The sequence below is a fragment of the Vitis riparia genome, chromosome 13 (assembly GCF_004353265.1).
Source record: "Vitis riparia cultivar Riparia Gloire de Montpellier isolate 1030 chromosome 13, EGFV_Vit.rip_1.0, whole genome shotgun sequence".
Lineage (NCBI taxonomy): Eukaryota > Viridiplantae > Streptophyta > Magnoliopsida > Vitales > Vitaceae > Vitis > Vitis riparia.
Genome location: NC_048443.1, coordinates 8,085,007 through 8,104,502, shown reverse-complemented (window position 1 = coordinate 8,104,502; position 19,496 = coordinate 8,085,007). Strand labels below are relative to the sequence as shown.

At 38.8% G+C, this 19,496-nt stretch overlaps 1 protein-coding gene across 3 annotated transcripts; it reads right to left on the bottom strand.

Annotated features, from left to right (window-relative positions):
• Positions 1-304: 304 nt before the first annotated feature.
• LOC117928635 (probable choline kinase 2) lies at positions 305-18,537 on the bottom strand. 3 transcript variants are annotated; one of them, XM_034848577.1, is made up of 9 exons: positions 18,263-18,537; positions 15,574-16,014; positions 12,700-12,821; positions 12,351-12,546; positions 9,167-9,284; positions 9,010-9,057; positions 8,615-8,715; positions 1,466-1,586; positions 305-543 (listed from the first exon to the last, which is right to left on the bottom strand). In XM_034848577.1, the coding sequence occupies exons 1-9, from the start codon at positions 18,473-18,475 to the stop codon at positions 512-514; spliced, it is 1,392 nt and encodes a 463-aa protein (XP_034704468.1). In that variant the 5' UTR covers positions 18,476-18,537; the 3' UTR covers positions 305-511. The 3 variants fall into 3 exon arrangements, with proteins under 3 accessions (XP_034704468.1, XP_034704469.1, XP_034704470.1); XM_034848578.1 differs by lacking the exon at positions 18,263-18,537 and adding an exon at positions 17,878-18,239; XM_034848579.1 differs by lacking the exon at positions 18,263-18,537 and adding an exon at positions 17,532-17,556.
• Between the last annotated feature and the right edge of the window lie 959 nt (positions 18,538-19,496).

Genomic DNA, 19,496 nt, shown 5'->3' with positions numbered 1-19,496 from the left:
TATAAAATAAATAAAATCTCATTTTCATTAAGTTTGTATGACTTTTATGGCTCATTTTTATTTATTGAGTAAATATTATTATTTTTACCATTTTTATTTAGCAAAAAAGGGAAAAAAAAACCCCTTTCAACGCATGCTTGGTCAAAATGAAAAAATAAAAAATTATTTTAAACCAAATGTAAATGAATTATTATTGATTTTTGTTTTGTGCATCAAGAAACAAGTATAGGAAAAACCAAATTCATTCCTATTAAAACGGAAATAGCAATGGAAACAAAATATTCATTTCATTTTTTGTCCCATGTACCAAATATTGCCAAAATGTCTTTATTGTAACCATGTGTAGTGGGGAAAAAATAAAATGATTGAAATGTTATTGAAGTTCTGCTTAGAAGTAAATACAGAGATTGAAAAGTTTCCAGAGGTCAGACTGACTTGAATGCCCAAGAACAAAAGTGAAGAACCTCTTTATTTGCTATAATCATCCAACCAGCTAGCTTCCTTGCTGAGCTCATGAATTCCCTGAATTCTTGAATAAATCACCTGCAAACCAGAACTCACATTAGAATAAACTGGGAAAGGGAAGAAGACCATTTGCTAAAACTTGCATTACAAAGAATTGAGTTTCAAGTCCTTCCTGGTTTAGATGACGATATGTTGATGTTTACAGGGTGGGTTAGATTAAACTCCTTCAAGCTGGTAAAGCTGAACCCAAGCCTTACATCTGGGTTCATTTCCTCAGTCGGCTAGATGGAATCATGAACATTAGGTGTAAAAACCAGGACAGCTGCTACTAATGGAGAAACAGTGACAATGGAGTATCAAGATCTACCAGTTCAATAATCAACACGGATTGGGATCTAGATCTAGTGGGATCTGTGTGGTGGCTTTTGAGATTGAGCAAAGAAGCTTCATAGATGTTGCAGTTTCAAATTTCAATGTAATGGAGTTCAAAATCAAGTCAGACTGACTTGAGCAAGTTATCAAATTAAGCTCAATGAATTGAGAAAAAGAAAGGACAAACATCCTACAAGGGATCTTGTTAATAGGGGATGATTTTTACCAAATCAGGGTCGGATATGTGAATCAAGTGTACCAGCTTCTCATTCATTGTGTGTACCAGCATCTTAAGATGTGAATGGGAGTTTTTAATTAGTTCTAAAATTTTCAAAAATTGGGGTTTAAACATGTCCATCACTTTTAAGGATGACAGCACTTAGTTAGGGGTAAAAATGTTCATAGATTAAAAATCAATATGATAAAAGGATAAGGAATGACAATTTGACAAATAGAAGCAACATTTAAACACAAATAATATTCTCGAAATAATAAAAATGATTCTTTTGCAATTACTAATTAGTATATGGGCTAGAGTACATGATTATGCTTCAAAATGATATTCCCAGTTTGCACAATGTGAAAACAAACAGAAAGCAAATTAGGAACTAGATAGTAGTGTAAGCACCGGTGGTACTGTCAGGAGCAGGTCCAGAAGAACCCAAGAGCTCAGGCTTCCTTAACCAATATTGTTCAAACCTCTGCCTAGCATATTCCATGTAGTTGAAATCAATTTCATTTACATGTTCCTGAAAAACAGAAAAGAGATGCAATGATTAAAACCAGAAAACTTCTAAGGGATGAATGCATTAATTCTCTTCCCTAGCTTTTACACCAGGCCATCAAATAATTGTAGCCCATATATGAAGGGTGAAGTAACAATTATTTGATTCATATCAAGCATTCCAAAATGCAAAGAACAAGATAAGGGCAACATGCCACTCATCCAACAGGATAGAGAAGGGAGGGAGGGACAAAACTGTAGTCCATACATGAAAAGGTAAGCGCCCAATAATTGATTAAGATCAGGTAGAAGAGTGCTGTTTGATGAAATTGTCCATCTGTTTGGGACCACCGCACTCAACATGTTGGACAAACATGCATTATAAAAAGGGCACAATGCCAGCCACAAGAGCATAGAGGGAGGGAGGGAGAGATAAATGGGTTATATTAACTGGGTTGAGTTATAGAAAACAAAAACTCTAAACGATGTCATAATGGTTAAATTAATTTATGATTTAGAACCTCACATGGTAAGCAGAAAGAAATGATTTTTTTTTTTTTGATAAGCAAATACAATTCAATAAAAAAAGGCTAAAAAGCCCCAACGTATACAGGGCGTATACAAGGCAACAAAGGCCAAACAAGCAAAAAGCCAAAAAACAAACCCCCCTTAACTGGAGGCAAGCCACTCCAGGAAATCTAAAAGGGAATGCGGCTCCTCTACCATATACAATTTAGCCCAACCCCAGATATTACATACAAAAGAATATTTAAACCTCTGAATTGCTAAACACCCCCCCCCCCCCCCCCCCCCCCCCCCCCCCAAAGGCTAATCTATTCCTTTCCTTCCAAACCATCCAAAAAATGAATAACGGAATGGAATTTCAGAATTTTTTCCTTTTTTTCCCCACAAAAGCACCCCCCCCAACTATATAAAACCTCCTTTACAGTATTAGGGAACACCCACTTGACCCTAACTAAACCCAACACTAAGTCCCAAAGCACTCTAGCCACTGTACAATGAATAAGTAAGTGATCCACACTTTCCGCTTCGCAAGCACACAAAAAACACCGATTAGGGAGCTGCCAGCCTCTCTTTTGGAGCCTATCAAGAGTCAAGATCTTTCCCCAAATAGCTTCCCACGCAAAAAACATGATTTTAGTTGAGACTCTTCCCACCCAAATTTTGTTTTTCGGAAAGTTGACATCCATAGGCCTATCCTGCCAGCTGTACGCATCCTTCACTCTAAACTGCCCACTTCCCCCTCCCTTCCAAGAAACCGAGTAATCCTCCCAAGTTATCCTAAGTCCTCTCAACGCTTGGAGCAACTCGCCTACCATCTCCACCTCCCAGTCATTAAAATCCCTTATAAAACTCAAATTCCAGCCTCCTTCCCCAACATTCTGGTCCCACAGGTCTTCAACTGTCGCATTTCTGTTGGCTGCCAAGATGTAGAGATGCGGGAACCTTTGGGACAGCGCTGCATCCCCGCACCACACGTCAGTCCAGAATCTGATTTTATTACCTTTCCCCACATTGAACACCATTTTGTCCCAGCACCATCCAGCTTCCTTTAAGATCTCCTTCCACACCCCCACCCCGCACGCACCCACAACCTTTTTGGTCCTCCAACCGTAATCCTCTTGTCCATACTTAGCCACCAGCACTTGCTTCCAAAGGGTCTCCTTATCCGAAGCGAATCTCCAAGTCCATTTGCCAAGTAACGCTTTATTCATAATGATAAACTTCCTAATTCCCAGTCCCCCATTCACCTTATCCCCACACACCACTTCCCACTTAACCAGATGAGCTTTCCTCTCCATGTGACCCCCCATCCCCCCCCACAAAAAATCTCTTTGCAATTTTTCTAACCTTCTTGCCACAGAAATGGGCATACGGAATAAAGACATCTGATACACTGACATGCTAACCATAGAGCTTTTGATTAGAGTGATTCTCCCACCCTTTGAAATATATTGGCTCTTCCAAAGGGCGAGCCTCCTTCTCATTTTCTCTTCTACCCCATCCCACCCATAGGCAGCCTTATTAGACACCCCCAGAGGCAGCCCCAAATACACAGTCGGCAGCTGCCCCACCCTACACCCTAACTCCACAGCCAGCTCCTCTATCCTTTGCACCTCCCCTACTGGAATAATCTCGCTTTTAGCCAAATTAATTCTTAACCCGGACGCAGCTTCAAACCAGAACAAAATCCAACTTAAATTCGTTAAGTACTCCTTCTTCGCCTCACAAAAGACAATAGTGTCATCGACAAAAAGCAGATGAGCAATGTAGACAGCCCGCCCTCTATCACGCTGAATTTTGCACCCTGAGATGAAACCCCCCTCCATAGCCCTTCTGATAAGAATGCTCAACACTTCCATCCCCATGACGAAAAGGTAAGGGGACAAGGGTCCCCTTGCCGCAGCCCTTTTGAACTTGAAAAGAAACCAGCTGGCGTTCCATTCACCATAACTGAAAATTTGGCTGTGGAAATACACCACCATATCCACCTCAGCCACTTAGCGCCAAATCCCATTTTTTCCATGACCTTCAAGAGGAATTGCCAATTAATACTATCATAGGCCTTCTCTATATCTAGCTTGTAGATAACCCCCTTATCCCCCTTCTTATTCCAGATGTCGATCACTTCATTTGCTATTAGAGAGGCGTCAAGAATCTGCCTACCCGTAACAAACGCGTTCTGATCGTGGGAGGCTACTTTACCTATTACTTTCTTAAGCCTGTTGGCCAACACCTTTGCCAGCAGCTTATAGAAGCCCCCAAAAGGCTGATGGGTCTGAACTCTCCTAAATCCTCAGCCCCTCCTTTCTTAGGAATCAGCACCAAAAAAGTGTTGTTAATACTCTTAAGGAACATATTCTGGTCATGAAACTCCTTAAACATCTCCAATATTTCCTCCTTGACGAAATCCCAGCAGCATTGCCAAAAGAAAACAGAGAACCCATCAGGTCTTGGAGCTTTATCCCCATTCATTTCCATCAGGGCCGACTGGACTTCACCCTCAGTGAAGGGAGCCTCCAATATCTCTGCCTCTTGCACGCTAATTTGATTAAAAGGAAGGCTTCCAATGTCCGCCTTCCACCCCGAATTTTCGGAAAATTGCTGCTGAAAAGCATTTGCTACCCCTTCTCTAATTTCACGCTCCTCTGTCAGTCTAAGCCCATTGATTTTAATTCTGTCCATGTGATTAACTCTCCTATGGGCAGAAGCCATTCGGTGGAAATATCCCGTGTTCCTATCCCCTGCCTTCAACCAAAGTTCCCTAGACGCCTGCCTCCAGTGAGTTTCTTCCAGATCTACCCACTTGGCATAATCCTCCTTGGCTTCCTTCTTACAAGCTAATTCCTCCATTGTCAAGCTTCTTTCATCCTCCACTCTGTCCCAATACTCCACTTGCTGGATCGCAGCCTCCTTGTTACTTTCCAGATTACCAAACTCCTCCCTATTCCAAACTTTAAGCTTCTGCTTCAGTTCCTTCAATTTCGCCGACAATCTAAAACTGGCGCTGCCACTGACCTCTATTCCCCACCACCAACTCCGGAGTAATCCTTAAACCCCTCGACTTTGAACCACATGTTTTCGAATCTGAAGGGGGCAGACCCTCTCCTCCAACTACCCCCCTCAAGTAATACTGGAAAGTGGTCCGAGGTCGGCCTGAGAAGCCTGCGCTGGCTCACCCTACTAAACTGATCAAGCCAGCAAGGGGAGACCGGAAATCTATCTAGTCGAGCCCTTGACAGACTATTCAGGCCCCCACTCCACGTGAAGGCACCCCCTTGTAGTTGAAGGTCCACAAGACCTAGCTCATCTACAACTTCCGCAAACCTCCTCATAGCTGAAGTTACTCTCCCTTGCCTGCTTCTCTCACCTTGAGCCAGGGTAATGTTGAAATCACCACCTAAACACCAAGGCCCCTCCCAAATTCCTCTGATCGCCCCTACTTCTTCCCACAACCACTTCCTTTCAAGTCTAGTGAACGGGCCATATACCCCTGTAAAAGCCCAAGTCACCCCATTCTCCATTGTCCTGAATCTGTAGGATAAAGAGAACTGACCCACCTCCCACTCCAGCAACTCCAGTGCTCTTTTATCCCAACAAATTAGGATACCCCCAGCCGAGCCACACGCATTTAGGGCCTTCCAATCTAAAAATCTACCCGTCCCTAAACTTCTCACCACCCTGTCAGTCATATCCTGAATTTTTGTCTCCTGGATGCAGAAGAGATCCACCTTCTGCTTCCTAATAACCGATTTAATAACCTTCCTTTTCGTGCTTTCGTTCACCCCCCTCACATTCCAGCTTAACAATTTGAGATTCATTAATCAATCACCGTCTGCACCCCTTTGCCCTGAATAGGGCCTTTCTTTTTGCCATCCCCCTCATAATTCACTGAGCATTCCAACCTCTTTAGCTTCCTTTCAAACCTCGATTTTTCCAATAATCCTTTACTATGAATCTTTTCCCTTTTTTTCCTAATTTTGACCAAAAAATTTAATATATCCTTTTCCAGACCATCAGTCGAAAAGCCCAGAAATTGGCTGAACCTTGCTAGGCTACTTTCTTGCCAATCCAGGTCCCCTTCCCCCCTTTCTTCTTGAATCTCAAACTGTGAAGACCCCCCCCCCCTCCTGTTCCCTTGCCATTGCTAGGGGGCCTTTGAATTCAACCATATCCCAACATACACTACCACTCGCCCTAGTGCCAGCTGCACCTTGCCCTTGTGATTCCCTGCCATTCTAGCAGACCTCCCTTATTACCCCAGAATGATCAAAGAACTCCCCCTCTGGAGTCCGACCAAGAGAAAACAAAGAAGAAAGAGAAGGATTCCCCGAGTCCCATAAACCCCCTAGAGAAGATAAAGCCTCATACCTCATAGCTTCATCCTGTAGAGCACTGTCTACCAACGCCTCAAGGGGACTGGCCTTCTGAGCAATCTCAGTTTCCTTCTCCCTCGCTCTTAGGAATTCTAGCTCAATGTTGGCTTCACCAAACAGCCCAGAATGAACTAAGGCCTCCATCGGGCTTGATTTAGGCTGACTCACCTTCGGGCCTGTTCTCTTCTTGCTTGGAGGCCCACCTAGCTGCGCCCCATTCTCCTGCAACCAACTCGAAGACGGCCCGCTACACTTTCTTTGGTCCAAAAATGGCCCAGATCGCGGCCCAGGGTCCTCCTCTAATACTTTCTCCTTGCCTTTTGGGCCTTTCGATCTGCCCGTCGGCCCAAGCCCACCACTTCTAACTTCTTTTGACACTACTGATCCAAATGTTGAATGCAGGCTAGGCCCCCCGTCCCTCCTCAGACCCAAATTGGGTCCATTAAGCCCATCCAATGTCGACCCATCTTCCGCCCCATCCTCTGACACCCAAAGCATCGACCCGAATTGGATCCGGCCCACCGACGAGACCCTACCCATCCCGTCCGACTGCACTTCCATCACATTGTCTGACTGTAGCAGTGCCTCGAGACCTGCGCTGCCCCACTCCTCCACTCGTCGGCCAGCGCGTGCACCTCCGTCGTCCCTTTCCTCACGAATTGTTGCTCCCTGACAGTCCTCCGTCTTCTGTCTGATCACCGGCATTACTTCCCACCAAAGCGAAAGGTGATATATGGTCTCTTCCACTCCAATTTCTATCGAGCTTGGCAACTCGCCTCTCTTCGTCTTCACCAGAATCCTCGCCCACCGGAGGTTTTCCATTTTCTCCATCGAAGCATCCATGGCTACAAAGCCCCCGCATTCAGCTCCCACCCTTCGCAAAATGCTAGGAACCCAGAGCGACAGCGGCAAACCTTTAATCCTCACCCAAACTTCCTCTTCTATTTCCCCTTCTTCCAAACACCCAAAGCTCGGACTCCATAGCTCCAGATCAACGTGAATCCCCCCCACCAACCTTTCCCCGACATCGAAGATTTTCCTGGCTTCTGTCGCCTTTTCAAATTCCAATAGGGCCTGACCCTCATCCATCCAGGCCAACCCTAACTTCCCTTTTAACCCCAAACACTCGCCATCAACCATCAGCCATCCCATCCTCGCCAAATCCCCTCCTACTGCTGCCTTAGGGTTCCATTTTCCCACCAAGCATTGTCCCAACCGATCCACATTTCTGCAGATGTCCTCTTCCTTAATTTCCATCCTGACCCAAATGCTATTCCTATTCCCCCCTCTCTTCCCCATTTCAGATGGCACTCTTTCAGGGGTTGGCTCGTCCTTGTTTTTCTCCCTTCTATCAATCCTTTTATACAAGTTCCGCACCACTTCCGCCATAACTGGCCATCCCTCTCTTCCCCCTCTGCCTCTCGGGATGCAGATACTGTACCTTTTCTCCTCCACATCTACGACTCCTAGCCTGATGAAGCTTCCCGCCTTGTTAACTTCACGCACCATGGAATACCTTCTCCCCTTTTCCTTCCATCCCTTCTCCCATTTGTTGTTTTTCCCATCCTTAATACACTGGTCCAGCCCTTCCAGAAAAATCCCGACACTTGCCTGCCCCAATCTAACCCATGAGGATACACCTTTTTTGCTTTCCACAATGAAGAGTAGGGTTTTACCTCTTCTCTTCTCCACCTCTACTTCAAAGATTTTTGATTCCACCCCGAACTTCTACCTTTTCCGATTCGATTTCACCTCGTCGTCGTCACCCTCCCCCTCGCTCTCACCCTCTCTCTCTCTCATTTGTTGGCAAGCTAGGAGGTTATGATGCTTTCCTTAAGTGATTCTTCTTAAGCAGAAAGAAATGATAATATCATAATGTTTAAATTAATTAGGTTGAGTTATAAGAAGCAAAAATTCTGAATGATGTCGTAATAGCTAAATTAACTAGGTTGAGTTAGGAACTTTAATTGTTAAAATATAAAAATAAATCTCCCACTGTACTAAAGAAAAATACAGCAAAGGGTTCAGATCATGGTCCAAATGTTCAACAATCTGGTCCCAATATGATTCAGCCACATTTTAGCATTGTTCCTAAGTGGTACCATATAATGCAAAATTCCTATCAAAAGAGTAAGGATGAGAAGGTGGGACATACTGATATTATTCCCCATAAGCCCCAGAGAAGATGGCTTGCAAGGGTATACTTCTCGACATCTTGAACTAGCACCTCCAGTTCAAGGTCATTAGGTTGATCACCTGCATATAGATTTGATAATTTCAGAGGTTTGTACCAGCACCACTTTATACTTTGCTTTCAGATAAATCCAAGTATATCAAGAATGCATTTATATTCATTCAACAACATAGGATAGGAAAATTCATTTCAGTTAGTCACTTTTATTTTGACAGGAAACAGAAAGATATAATGCTAAATTGCAAAACCACATGCCTACCACAAGAAAAGAAAAAAAAAAAAAAAAAGAAGAAGAAGAAGAAAGATACACTACAGAAGCCTATGTTAATTTGTCCCATATGAAAACCAAATACAACCTGCATGGGCCAGATATATGCGCAAAAATCTCTGCCGCTTCTCCAAACCTGTTCCAGGTGAAAAGAGAGCTTCTTCAGAGGGAAAAAAAAAAAAAGGAAAAAAGAAAAAGCAAGTTAAAACAGTTGCATAAAAAGCATAATAAGAAAAAGAACCCACTGGGGTATTTGCTGTAGTCCAAAATGTGAGGCGTTTCTGTATGATAGTCAGCAGCCATCTCACAGAAGTGATTTGCTATGTCATAAGTGACAGGATTGTAACTTGCATACTCATAATCCTGGTAAAGAGAGCAGAATTAGATGAATAACAGCTAGTTAAGCTCCAAAAATATTGACTAAAAGGCAGACAAGTGCCTGATTCATATCAAGTGATAGTCATGCCTTCATGAGCTTCAAATAAACAAAGGCATGGGGAATGATCATTTTCACCTAATGTCATGTAAGTATCAATTTTCCATCTAATTTAATAAATGAAAAACCAAGAAACTAAGAGCAGGCAAGATGGTCTGCAACATCAGACAATACAAACCAAGAGTAAACCACCATCATGGACATGGCAAGCTGGCTATTTTTTAGGCAATTTGGGGAGTTTAGTCCTCTGAGGAATGTACCTTTCACATGGTTCAACATGCAAGAGGTTTTGGTTAGCAAAAGACTGGATGGACTTCTGTCCAGTGCTGAATAGGATTCTAGATTTCCTAACATTGTGCAGGGAGATGTTGCCTAGGCTTGTTTCTGGCCACTGACCTGTGACTATGAACTTAACCCTATTAGGTGGGTTGTGCTCAAACATGTGGCTTCAACACTCCAAGCATGGTACCTCTATTAAATGATGGGGGGGTGGGTGCCAAATTTCATGTTTTGGCAGCCATAATTTTAAGTGACAACTTATATTCTATCAAGGATAAGCTCATTGGGTGAGACAAACAGGTTTTTTTAGATCTACGACTCCATGCGTAAGTACATTGAAAATTTTAACCCTCTTATGATTAGGAAAATTTTGAAGGACTTAAGATCCCTTAGAGCATCTAACAAATCTAACTTGAGGGTAATATAATCAAATGTGAGTGAACTGGTATGAGGTGTGAAGGAATGGAAATGTAATTTTAAACTTTTCCATTGGGTGGTGAGTAACATGAGAAAAATAGTCAGACCTCAGAAAAATTCTATGAGTTGAAATGATAGAGGTGGGATATTGCAAAGCTTCAAGCCCAGATTAGTAAGATTGCTAGAAGACCTGTAGAGGGGATATACTGAAAGTTCTCAACCAGTTTTATTCCCAACAGGTGATCGCCCGTGGCTCCAACTCCAGCTTCAACATTTTCATCATTAAGAAAGATACATCTGTTAAGCTTGTAGATATTGTTGGCTCATTACCTAACAGCTTGAGCTTTTCTATTAAAATAGCAGGCTAACACGGTATCAGAGCTTTGATTTTCTAGAAGTCTCAAGTTCGAGTCTTTTCATCTATTTATTCTTCTCTATGATCTGTAATTCATCATTTATCTCTTCAAGTGTGGATATGGAGCCGCACATGGGAGATAACGTTAGTTTGATATATATTGTCCATCCATTACTTAAGAATTTAAGCTTTTGGGCCAAATTGATTGCTTAACAAGATTTAATGAAATTAGGATTTTAGAACCACTAGTTCATATGAAGTCATCAAAAAGATTATCCATCATGTATTTGATAGACAAGCAATAATATTACGAACAGCATCTAGCAAAGAAGCACAGAAAAGTGCACAGTGAGTTAACAAAGGATTAAGGGCCAAAAGGCATAGAAAAGGGGAGCATAGAAATTACTGATGTTGTTTTGATAGTCAAGTGAAGTCCTCGATGAGAATCACTTAGGAGGAAAGGGTGTTCTTTAAGGGGGATTTTGAGACACCTATAACCATCCACTTTTAAAGGATTTCCATCCACACAAAATAAAAATAAAATAAAACAAAAAGTAAAAAATAAAAATAAAAAAATAAAAAAGAAGAGGAAGAAAGGAATTAAAATCCCTATTCACTTTTGATGCCACTCTATATCTGAAATTTCTTTTATTAATGCACCGTACCAAAGAAATCCGCCATACAAGTACCACAAAAAGTAAATACAAATATTCTGCTAATTGATACTTTTATAAATCCTGGATTGATAAACCGCAGCAAGATGCAACATTTCCAAAATGTTAATCTTTTTCTATTTCACAGCATTATTCCATTGATCAGCTAAAATTATTTTTTTACTGTAACATATAGACTTCATGCAATGCAACCCATTTTAGGTAGACTTAGGAAAAAAGACGACTCCACCATTCACAAATTGAGAACACGGAATAAATGAGTGTACACTCACTTTTATAAATATCTTCATTAATCATGAGTCCTTTTCCACTTGAAAATATTTTCCCACTATTCTTTGCATAAAAAAACCAGCGATATTTGAACTAGCACATTCTTTCAAAATTGGAGACATATCTTTCAATTGCTTTTTCTTTCCAAATTATAATCCAAAGTAATTGACATCCCTTTGCCATATAAGAGAATTTGTATTCACATTGTAAGTCATGTGTTGCCAGGACACCCAAACTGCCAGCTCCAGAGAAGGAAAAGAAAAAAGACGTAACTAGTTGATGAGAAATTCAGAGAGAATACAAAGGAGCTTTCACAAAGCATATTCAGGTAGAGAAAGGTTCTTCCACTAAACCCCAACCTCCCCACCCACTCTTCTCCATCACAAATATACTTGAGTTTATGAGGAGCAAGCACACTCACTACTTTGTGCCTATCACTTCATACATTTGTTAAATTGGCTCAAATACAAGCTACTTTAGTCTTCTCTTAATCATATAAAAATTAGTAACTGTATCATTTCTCATAATTTTTTTGTTGAAGAAGAGTTAGAATAACATATTCCAAAGTCAGAGTCTCAAAGCCAGGATCTGGATTAGTCATACCAAGTATATTCATTGTGATATGAATGTCAGTCTAGTTTGAGAACAACCTTTATCATGAGTCAAAACCTAGTCCTGAGAGTGGATCTGAACCCCCATGGTTTGAAATAACATCAACTAAGTCATGTCATTTGCTTCAATCTAGCCATATCAAAGTATTATAAGGCCCCATAGTTCTACAATAGTATATTATGATTGTACAAGAAGTATTTGCCATGATTAGTGTGTGTGTGTGTGTGTGTGTGTGTGTATACACTAATCATGACAAATAAAATCAACAACCTACTGAGAAAATTTAATATCACAGGCTTCTGAGAAAATCAACAACCTACTGTTGTGTCTCTACAATTTTGTGAGGAAAATTATAAATTAAATTGACCAGAATAAAAAAAACTTACAATTATTGTAATTAAGCTAGTCTCTTCATCGATCATTATGTTACCATATTGTAAATCATTGTGGCAAAATCCTATATGTAGATGATTTCCAGGAAGCTTCTTCTCCAATAAAGAGATTTCCTCCTCAATAGCATCCAACTGAAATGTGTTAGCTTCTTCTGGGGATGACAAGTTTTTGGCTGCACTGAGCCAATCTCTGGGCATTAAAAAGAACAAATCATCATTTGAGGTAATTAAACTAACACTTTAGATGCAACTAAAACTCATTTTATTTGAGGTACATATGAACCCATTATCTATTTCTTATAAAAGGGGAAAGCAAAAAAAAAAAGGAAATAGGTGAAAATACCGCATTCTATCCCAAAGGACAACATCCTTTGGACCAGGCATATTAAGATCATGGAACTCTTTCATTTTGATTGCAATAAGATCAGATATATCTGGGTCATGCAGATCAGCTGCTGATAGTGTCTGAAGTTCCCATATGAAAAACCAAATATATATTACATTTTTTCAGAAGGGAATAACAAGTAAATCAATGGGCAGAGAAAGTTGAAGTAAACCATTCCTTTAACTCCAGCAATTTTCCCCCTGATGGATGACTACAACAGTTTTTCATTTTATAATGGGCCTTATTGAGCAGTTAAAAGGAGCCTTCAAAAACCATAGTTACATCCTCTAAACATGAACAACCCCAAACATAAACTGAACCCCATAAACATGATTCAGGTTTCTAATAAATGAAAGACATACTATATTTACATTTAAAAATTATAATGAAGTTTTGAGCAGTAGCTAATGGGATACCAACTGTAAATAGTTTATTATATTATGTTGGAGAGTATGATATACATTGTGAACCCAATCCTAAAAGCTTAAACTTTTAGGAAAGTTGGTAGTTCAACAAGTAGTAGATCCCCTTTTGGTGGGAGGTCATGTGTTTTAACCTCACCACTGACCATTGTATTGTTTATATCCTCAATTTATTAAGCCCACTTATAAGCCCAAAACAAAGAGGCTACATGTGAGGGAGGGTGTTGGAGAGTATGATATACATTGTGAACCCAACCCAATCCTTTAAGAAAATTGGTTATTCAACATATTACACACTTTGTTTCCTTATTTCTAATTCAGGTTATAGATTTATTTTTTTCATCTTATGGTTACAAGTATTGCAGTTGAACTTCTTGGCGCAAGGATGCAGCGGGTGAGTTTGATTGAAATATGGGTCCTCATCAGCATTTTATGCCATGTGATCACCATAATGTCAAATTTATACTAATATAAATTGTTAAATTTAAAGTGCCAGGTACTATGATAGTAAAGCCACTACAGGGGTTGTACCATAGACTGGTATTGAATCCACCTTCATCAAAGTTGACGGCTGCATGGGGAAGGGCTACTCCCCCAATTTTGATGCCTATGTTGCCTTTGGACCAACTATTTCAGTAAACTCTAATAGAAGTGTTCCTTCCATATGAATTTATCTTAAGTTTCTTTTGATAGAAAAAATGTTTAAGAAAACCCATTAATCAATTAGTTACATAATCCCCAAAACTAAATGAATGAATTTTTGAAAATTCACAGGACCAGGTTTTCAGGGAACAACCTTTTTTGAAGATGTTTGGGACATCAAAATCCTAGATAATGAAGACTAATTGATATTACTCTAGTTCCATGCAAGACATATCCCCCAATGCATATGATTCCCAAATGCTTATTTCAGCTAAGGAAACTGTTCTTTGAGTATGTAAAGAGGTGAGTAAATGTTGGTGTCTGGAACCAGGAAAAGCTCAACACAGCATACTCACAACAAATGAACTGAAAAAAAAAAGACAAAAATAAATCAATTGATGGGGCATAAAACAGTCGGTGTATGTAACGGTATCTAGCAGGCAGACATGGCAAATCAAACACAAGAAATAAAAGCAGGTATAGAAGTGGTCTTACTAAAATTACTTTCAAGTTTTAACTTGTTAACTTCTAGCCTTTTCATAGGTTGCTACTGCTAGAAGGAAGTAGGTCAAAAAATTGATATCACAAGAGGGGTCAAAGAAGAAGAGATTGAGTATTTCATTTCTCCTATGGCTTTACCAGATCCTTAGTAGTCACTGGTTCAAATGAAATCCTTAACAATCAAGGATTTTAGATCCATTAGCCTAGGGACCAGCTTGTATACGATCGTTTCAGAATTTTGTATGGCAGTTGAATGTGGGGCTGTTTCTTCCTCCCAAAGGACGTTCATTCACTGTATCATGCAGATGCTAGAGGCAGCATCAATAGCCAACAAGCTGAAAGAATGTAGGAAATCCAATAGCAAAGGTAGTGCTCAAGATGAATTTTAAACCAGAAAGGCTTTGCAGTTAAATGGAGGGAATGGATAAGAAGGGTTTTGTCAGTGATTAGTTTAGCTGTTAATAATGAAGAGGCTAAAGGTTGGTTTAGAGCCTGAAGAGGCCTCAGACAATACAATCCTTATGCCCTCTCTTTTTTTGCCTTGGTGGAGGACATTATTAATAATTTGCCCTTAGAGCTGCGGATATGGACTTCATGGAGGTTTTTGAGGTCGACACAGACAGTCTCCCATCTTCAGTTTACATCATCAATTTATTGATGTAACTATCATGCCATCCTCTTACCAAGATTTTGATGTCCCGAATTTGAAAATCATCAAAAGCCTCTTCTGAAAAATATCTAGCCCCAAAATTAATCATGACAAAATTCTAACAGATGCATCAATGTCCAGCCCATGTTGGACTAGCAAAGACTCTTGATAGATTAGTGGATGGCCCATAAGTACCTAGGGTCCTAGGGATGCCTTTAGGAGGTAATAAAGTCCAAAAATTTTGGGACACTATCCTTGAGTGTTCATCCAAGTGATCTGATGTTTGGAATGGCACAATGGATTAACCTATTTTCAATCTTGGTTAGCAAAGATTAACATAATGTACTTCCCCATCATTAGCAATAAGGAAGCTTTGGGCATAGGTCTTAGCCATCTTCCTAGACAACGGAGACTATTCTATATTGATCAGCAGGTTGATCACTTTGAAGCCTTCGGAGATACAATCATCTTATGAAGGAAATCTTTTATCACTTTATCAAGTGGGAGTTATTCATATCTGGAAATTAAATCAATCTCCAATTCAATTTCAGGAATTTCCAGAATTGATAAGTTTGAAAATTTGAGAGTCCAGATCAATAAGTATAAACATAAAATTACCCTTGCATGAATGAACTCTTCAATTCGGCCATTTGGAAATCGCCCTAATAGCCGAGGACCCTGCCCATGCTTCGAAATAAACTCAAATGTCTGGATCTCGCTGGCTCGGTCAAAGAAAACTTCCACACCCTCACCATAGATTCTAACCAGAACTTTCCGTGAGGTTTCCCCTGTGCTTGTAGGCCACTTGATTTGGTAGACCTCATTGGTCATTGCACCTTTAAGTGGGATGACCTGCAATGCATTTGAATCAGTTACATTGTCCCAGCTAGAAGCCAATGATAGCAGAATTCTCCTTGCTTCCCCCGGTAAACGGCCTGCTTTGTTGTTTACTCTATCTTCTACAGCTCCCATAACAAGCGAACCACTAAATCTCTGCACAAATGATGATGAGAATTTCTGGAATGCCCCAAAATTCTTGAGGAGGATACCACTCCTTATCTGGGAAAAGAAAAATAAAATAAAAAGGTATTCAGTTCAGCCATTCAATCAACTGTATATAGACGGGGCCCTAATGCACACACATGACATGCAAGTTCAAACAGTGCAGAAGTCAGAAAATTCTTGATGGGCGGGAGGGTAGGGTGGGGATGGGCGAGGCTGGCAATTTGTTGTGCTAAAAAATTTACATTAATAAATATAAAATTTCAAATATTAATAATAATACATCTAGTCAATAAACTTTGAACTCCTATTAAAGAATTTTCATGTTCGAATAACTATTGATCAATGATACAAGCACTCACAAACATGAAATGAAACATGAGAACACAAGCACAAGGACAAACATATTAAATTGGGTAGTTCTATTAAAATATTATAGCAAAAGTTAAATAAGATCAAGCCTATCAGATTATATACATGATATATGCATCTTGAAATCAATCAAAATACCCACAAATTTTAGCAAATTAAGTTTTATTTTTATAAAAAAATAATATGGGTAAGAAAATTTATTCATATGACTTTTAGAAAGTAAAAACGATCAACTAGAAATATTTCAATAGTATTTTAAGAAGCTTACATTTTTAGAAAAAGAACGATTAAGTAAGAAATTTCATTATAAACAGTTCAATAAAATTTAACTACTTTGTTCAGAGAGTTCTATAGAAAAAAAAAAAAATACTCAGAAAGTTTTCAGAATGTTTTGTTTAAGAAATTTACTAAGGATGTGGATATTATCATATTAATCATTAATTGATTTTAGTATTCAAAAGCTCCTCCATTTTTATTTTTTTTTTCTGAAAAGAAGAAAATAATAGTTTCACCAAGAGATTTCATAACGTTTATAAGAAAAAACAAAATATGATAGTAAATATTCGAAAAATTAAGTTGTATAAAAAATTCAAAGAATGAAGTAAGAAAGTAGGACATGTGAGATTTTGGGTTTAAAAAGATGCTTAAATGAAGAAGGCCAAGAGAATGCGTCTTGTCAAAGTGTCAATAGTGCCCTAATGGTAGCAATTTCTTTTAAACCAGTGAAATTTCATGTCAGCAATTAAAGCATATTGAACTTAAACTAGCCTACTGGTGAGATAGTCCCACTTGCTATTTGTGAAACATTGTTAGAACTGCCATTGAGTTCAAAGACATCCAGGTTCTCTACCCTCAAGATCTTGGTTAGTTATATTTTCTTCTTCTGGAAAGTGCATAATCTTTTCCACATTTAAATTTCACAAAATCCAAGAACTTAAAAGAAGAATGAGAAGATAATCTTATTCCTCAAATGAAAATAATAGAACCGCCTTTACCAAACTTAAATGAAAGAAAATTGCAAAACCTCAAATTCAAAATGAAGAACAACAATGCTCTGACATTCACATATCATATTCCTAGCAAAGAAAATTAAGCAATCCATCTCATAAACAGATATAAAACCACAATCATCAGCAAAAAAAAGTCCATCCCTTACCCTTCTATTTTACCAAAGTTTCCAAGAAAATCCAAGGAACACATACCTTTGTCAGGCTCAAAGAGGCCAAAGAATACTAAGAACAGTGATCTAGGTGAATCCAAAATTGAGCTTGTGAAAAATCTAAAGAATGGAGAGAAAAACGGTGTTTAAGCATAAGAAGTTCTTGACATATTTGAGGCCAAACCAGAACCCTATACCCTAGCTAGGAACATCAATTCATTTTATACAAAAAGAAAAAAAGAAAAGAAAAAAGGAGAGAAAATTGCAGCATATGCTTTTCAAAAGCTATGCATATGCAGTATGCAGTTCGCCTCGAGCTGCAAGCATGACTGAACAAGCATATTTCACAGAACCAAAGTAGAATAAACTGATGATTTTCAGAAACCTACCATTATGGCTGGTTTCACACCGAAATTCTCCCAGAAGAACTAGCAAACGTGGTCTATAAAAAAAAACCAGCATCATAATCTCCCCAGTATACTCCATTTGAGTCACTATCCTAAGATTCCAAATTCTTTTATTTCCCTACGTTTTCTCAGGAAGCAAACTTATGCAACCGAACTACCTCAAAACTAAGGAAAATTTGCGCAAGAACAGAATCGGTATCACAATTGTAAATTTTCTTTCCCTTGAGAACAATCCATCAATTTTTTTTTTCTTTCATTTTCTCCAATTTTCCCGACAACCTAACAGTGCCTTTCTCGGTGCCTTTCTCTTTAAAAATGGAAGCCTTTTGCTTCCAACGCAAGCAAAAGAATCCGAATCGATTCTCACCTGAGAGAATCCCGAACTTCGTAGCGTAAAATCGTATCGGGCGGCCAAGAGGGAATTAATGTAAACGAGCCGCGAATCGGAAGGTGGAGGCAGAGAGCAGAACGCCGGTGGGAAAGGCGGTGGGAAATGAAGGTAGTAGCGGAAGGGTGGATTGTCCACCGTAGGATTGGCAGTGTTGGCGGTGCAGCGGGGTACAGAAGTGAGGAGTGGCATTAGAACGAATCCAAACCGTTAGATTAGATGACCAGGTGCACGAATCTCAGGGAATCGTTGACAAGGTCAGAGGATGAGCTGGAGCCGCTGCAACTGTCACGGGCGCCGACTCATGTACTGAATGGCATTGCATTTTTTAGTTATTAGTTATTACGATGATAAGGCACGCTTATATTTGTCACCCATGGACCTATGAGCAAGATTCTTTCGTTTGCCTTTTCCTAGACGATTTAGGCTAGGTTTGGTTGTTGAAAAATTTGAGGGAAAATACGAGGGAAAGAAAATATAAAGAAAAAGTAGAAAAAAAGAGAAAGTGAAGGAAAATAAAAAAATAGATTAAAAGTTGATAAATTATTTTTTTTGTTACTTCAAACTCATTTTATTTATTTTAACTCATTAATATAAAAATTAAATAATTTAAAAATACATAAGTTTTTAATTAGTTTTAATTATATTTGATTTTCTTTGATATTTTTCATAGGACAATCAAACATGAGAAAATCATTTTCCTTAGCATTTTTTTTCTTTCATTTGTACTTTCCAGGAATCAAACATAGCCTTAGTTAATGTTTTCGAATCGATTACTGAGTCATACATTCATGGTCGAATGTTGATGGAACTGGTGCTATCATATAATTTGAGTTTTGGAAACTTAATAGAACAAGAGACTAGCGGTTCGAGGTGCTATAAGATATTTTGATTTTTATTTATTGTAATATTATTTATAATATAAATATGGTTTGTCAAATCATGTTAAACCTTATATACTTTGTGTTAGATTGCTTTATCTTTAAAATAATTTGAGTTTTTGTAATTTAAAAAATAATGTTAAATTTCAAAATTTATATTAAAATTGGTTTTTTTAAGCTAATTTTAATACATTGTAACTATGTCTATATTGAAATTGTTGCTTCTAATTAATATTTTAGAAATTATTATAAATTTAAAAATATCTTTTAATTGTTACAAATTCCAAATTATTTTTATAATTATTATCTTTTAAAAATATCATGTAAATATA

Coding starts and splice junctions, on each gene's coding strand:
- LOC117928635 (XM_034848577.1), bottom strand. CDS start 18,475: ATGCCACTCCTCACTTCTGTACCCCGCTGCACCGCCAACACTGCCAAT. Junction 12,822..15,573: donor AAGAGTTCATTCATGCAAGG/GTAATTTTATGT, acceptor TGGGAACTTCAG/ACACTATCAGCAGCTGATCT. Junction 8,716..9,009: donor CATATATCTGGCCCATGCAG/GTTGTATTTGGT, acceptor ATCTATATGCAG/GTGATCAACCTAATGACCTT.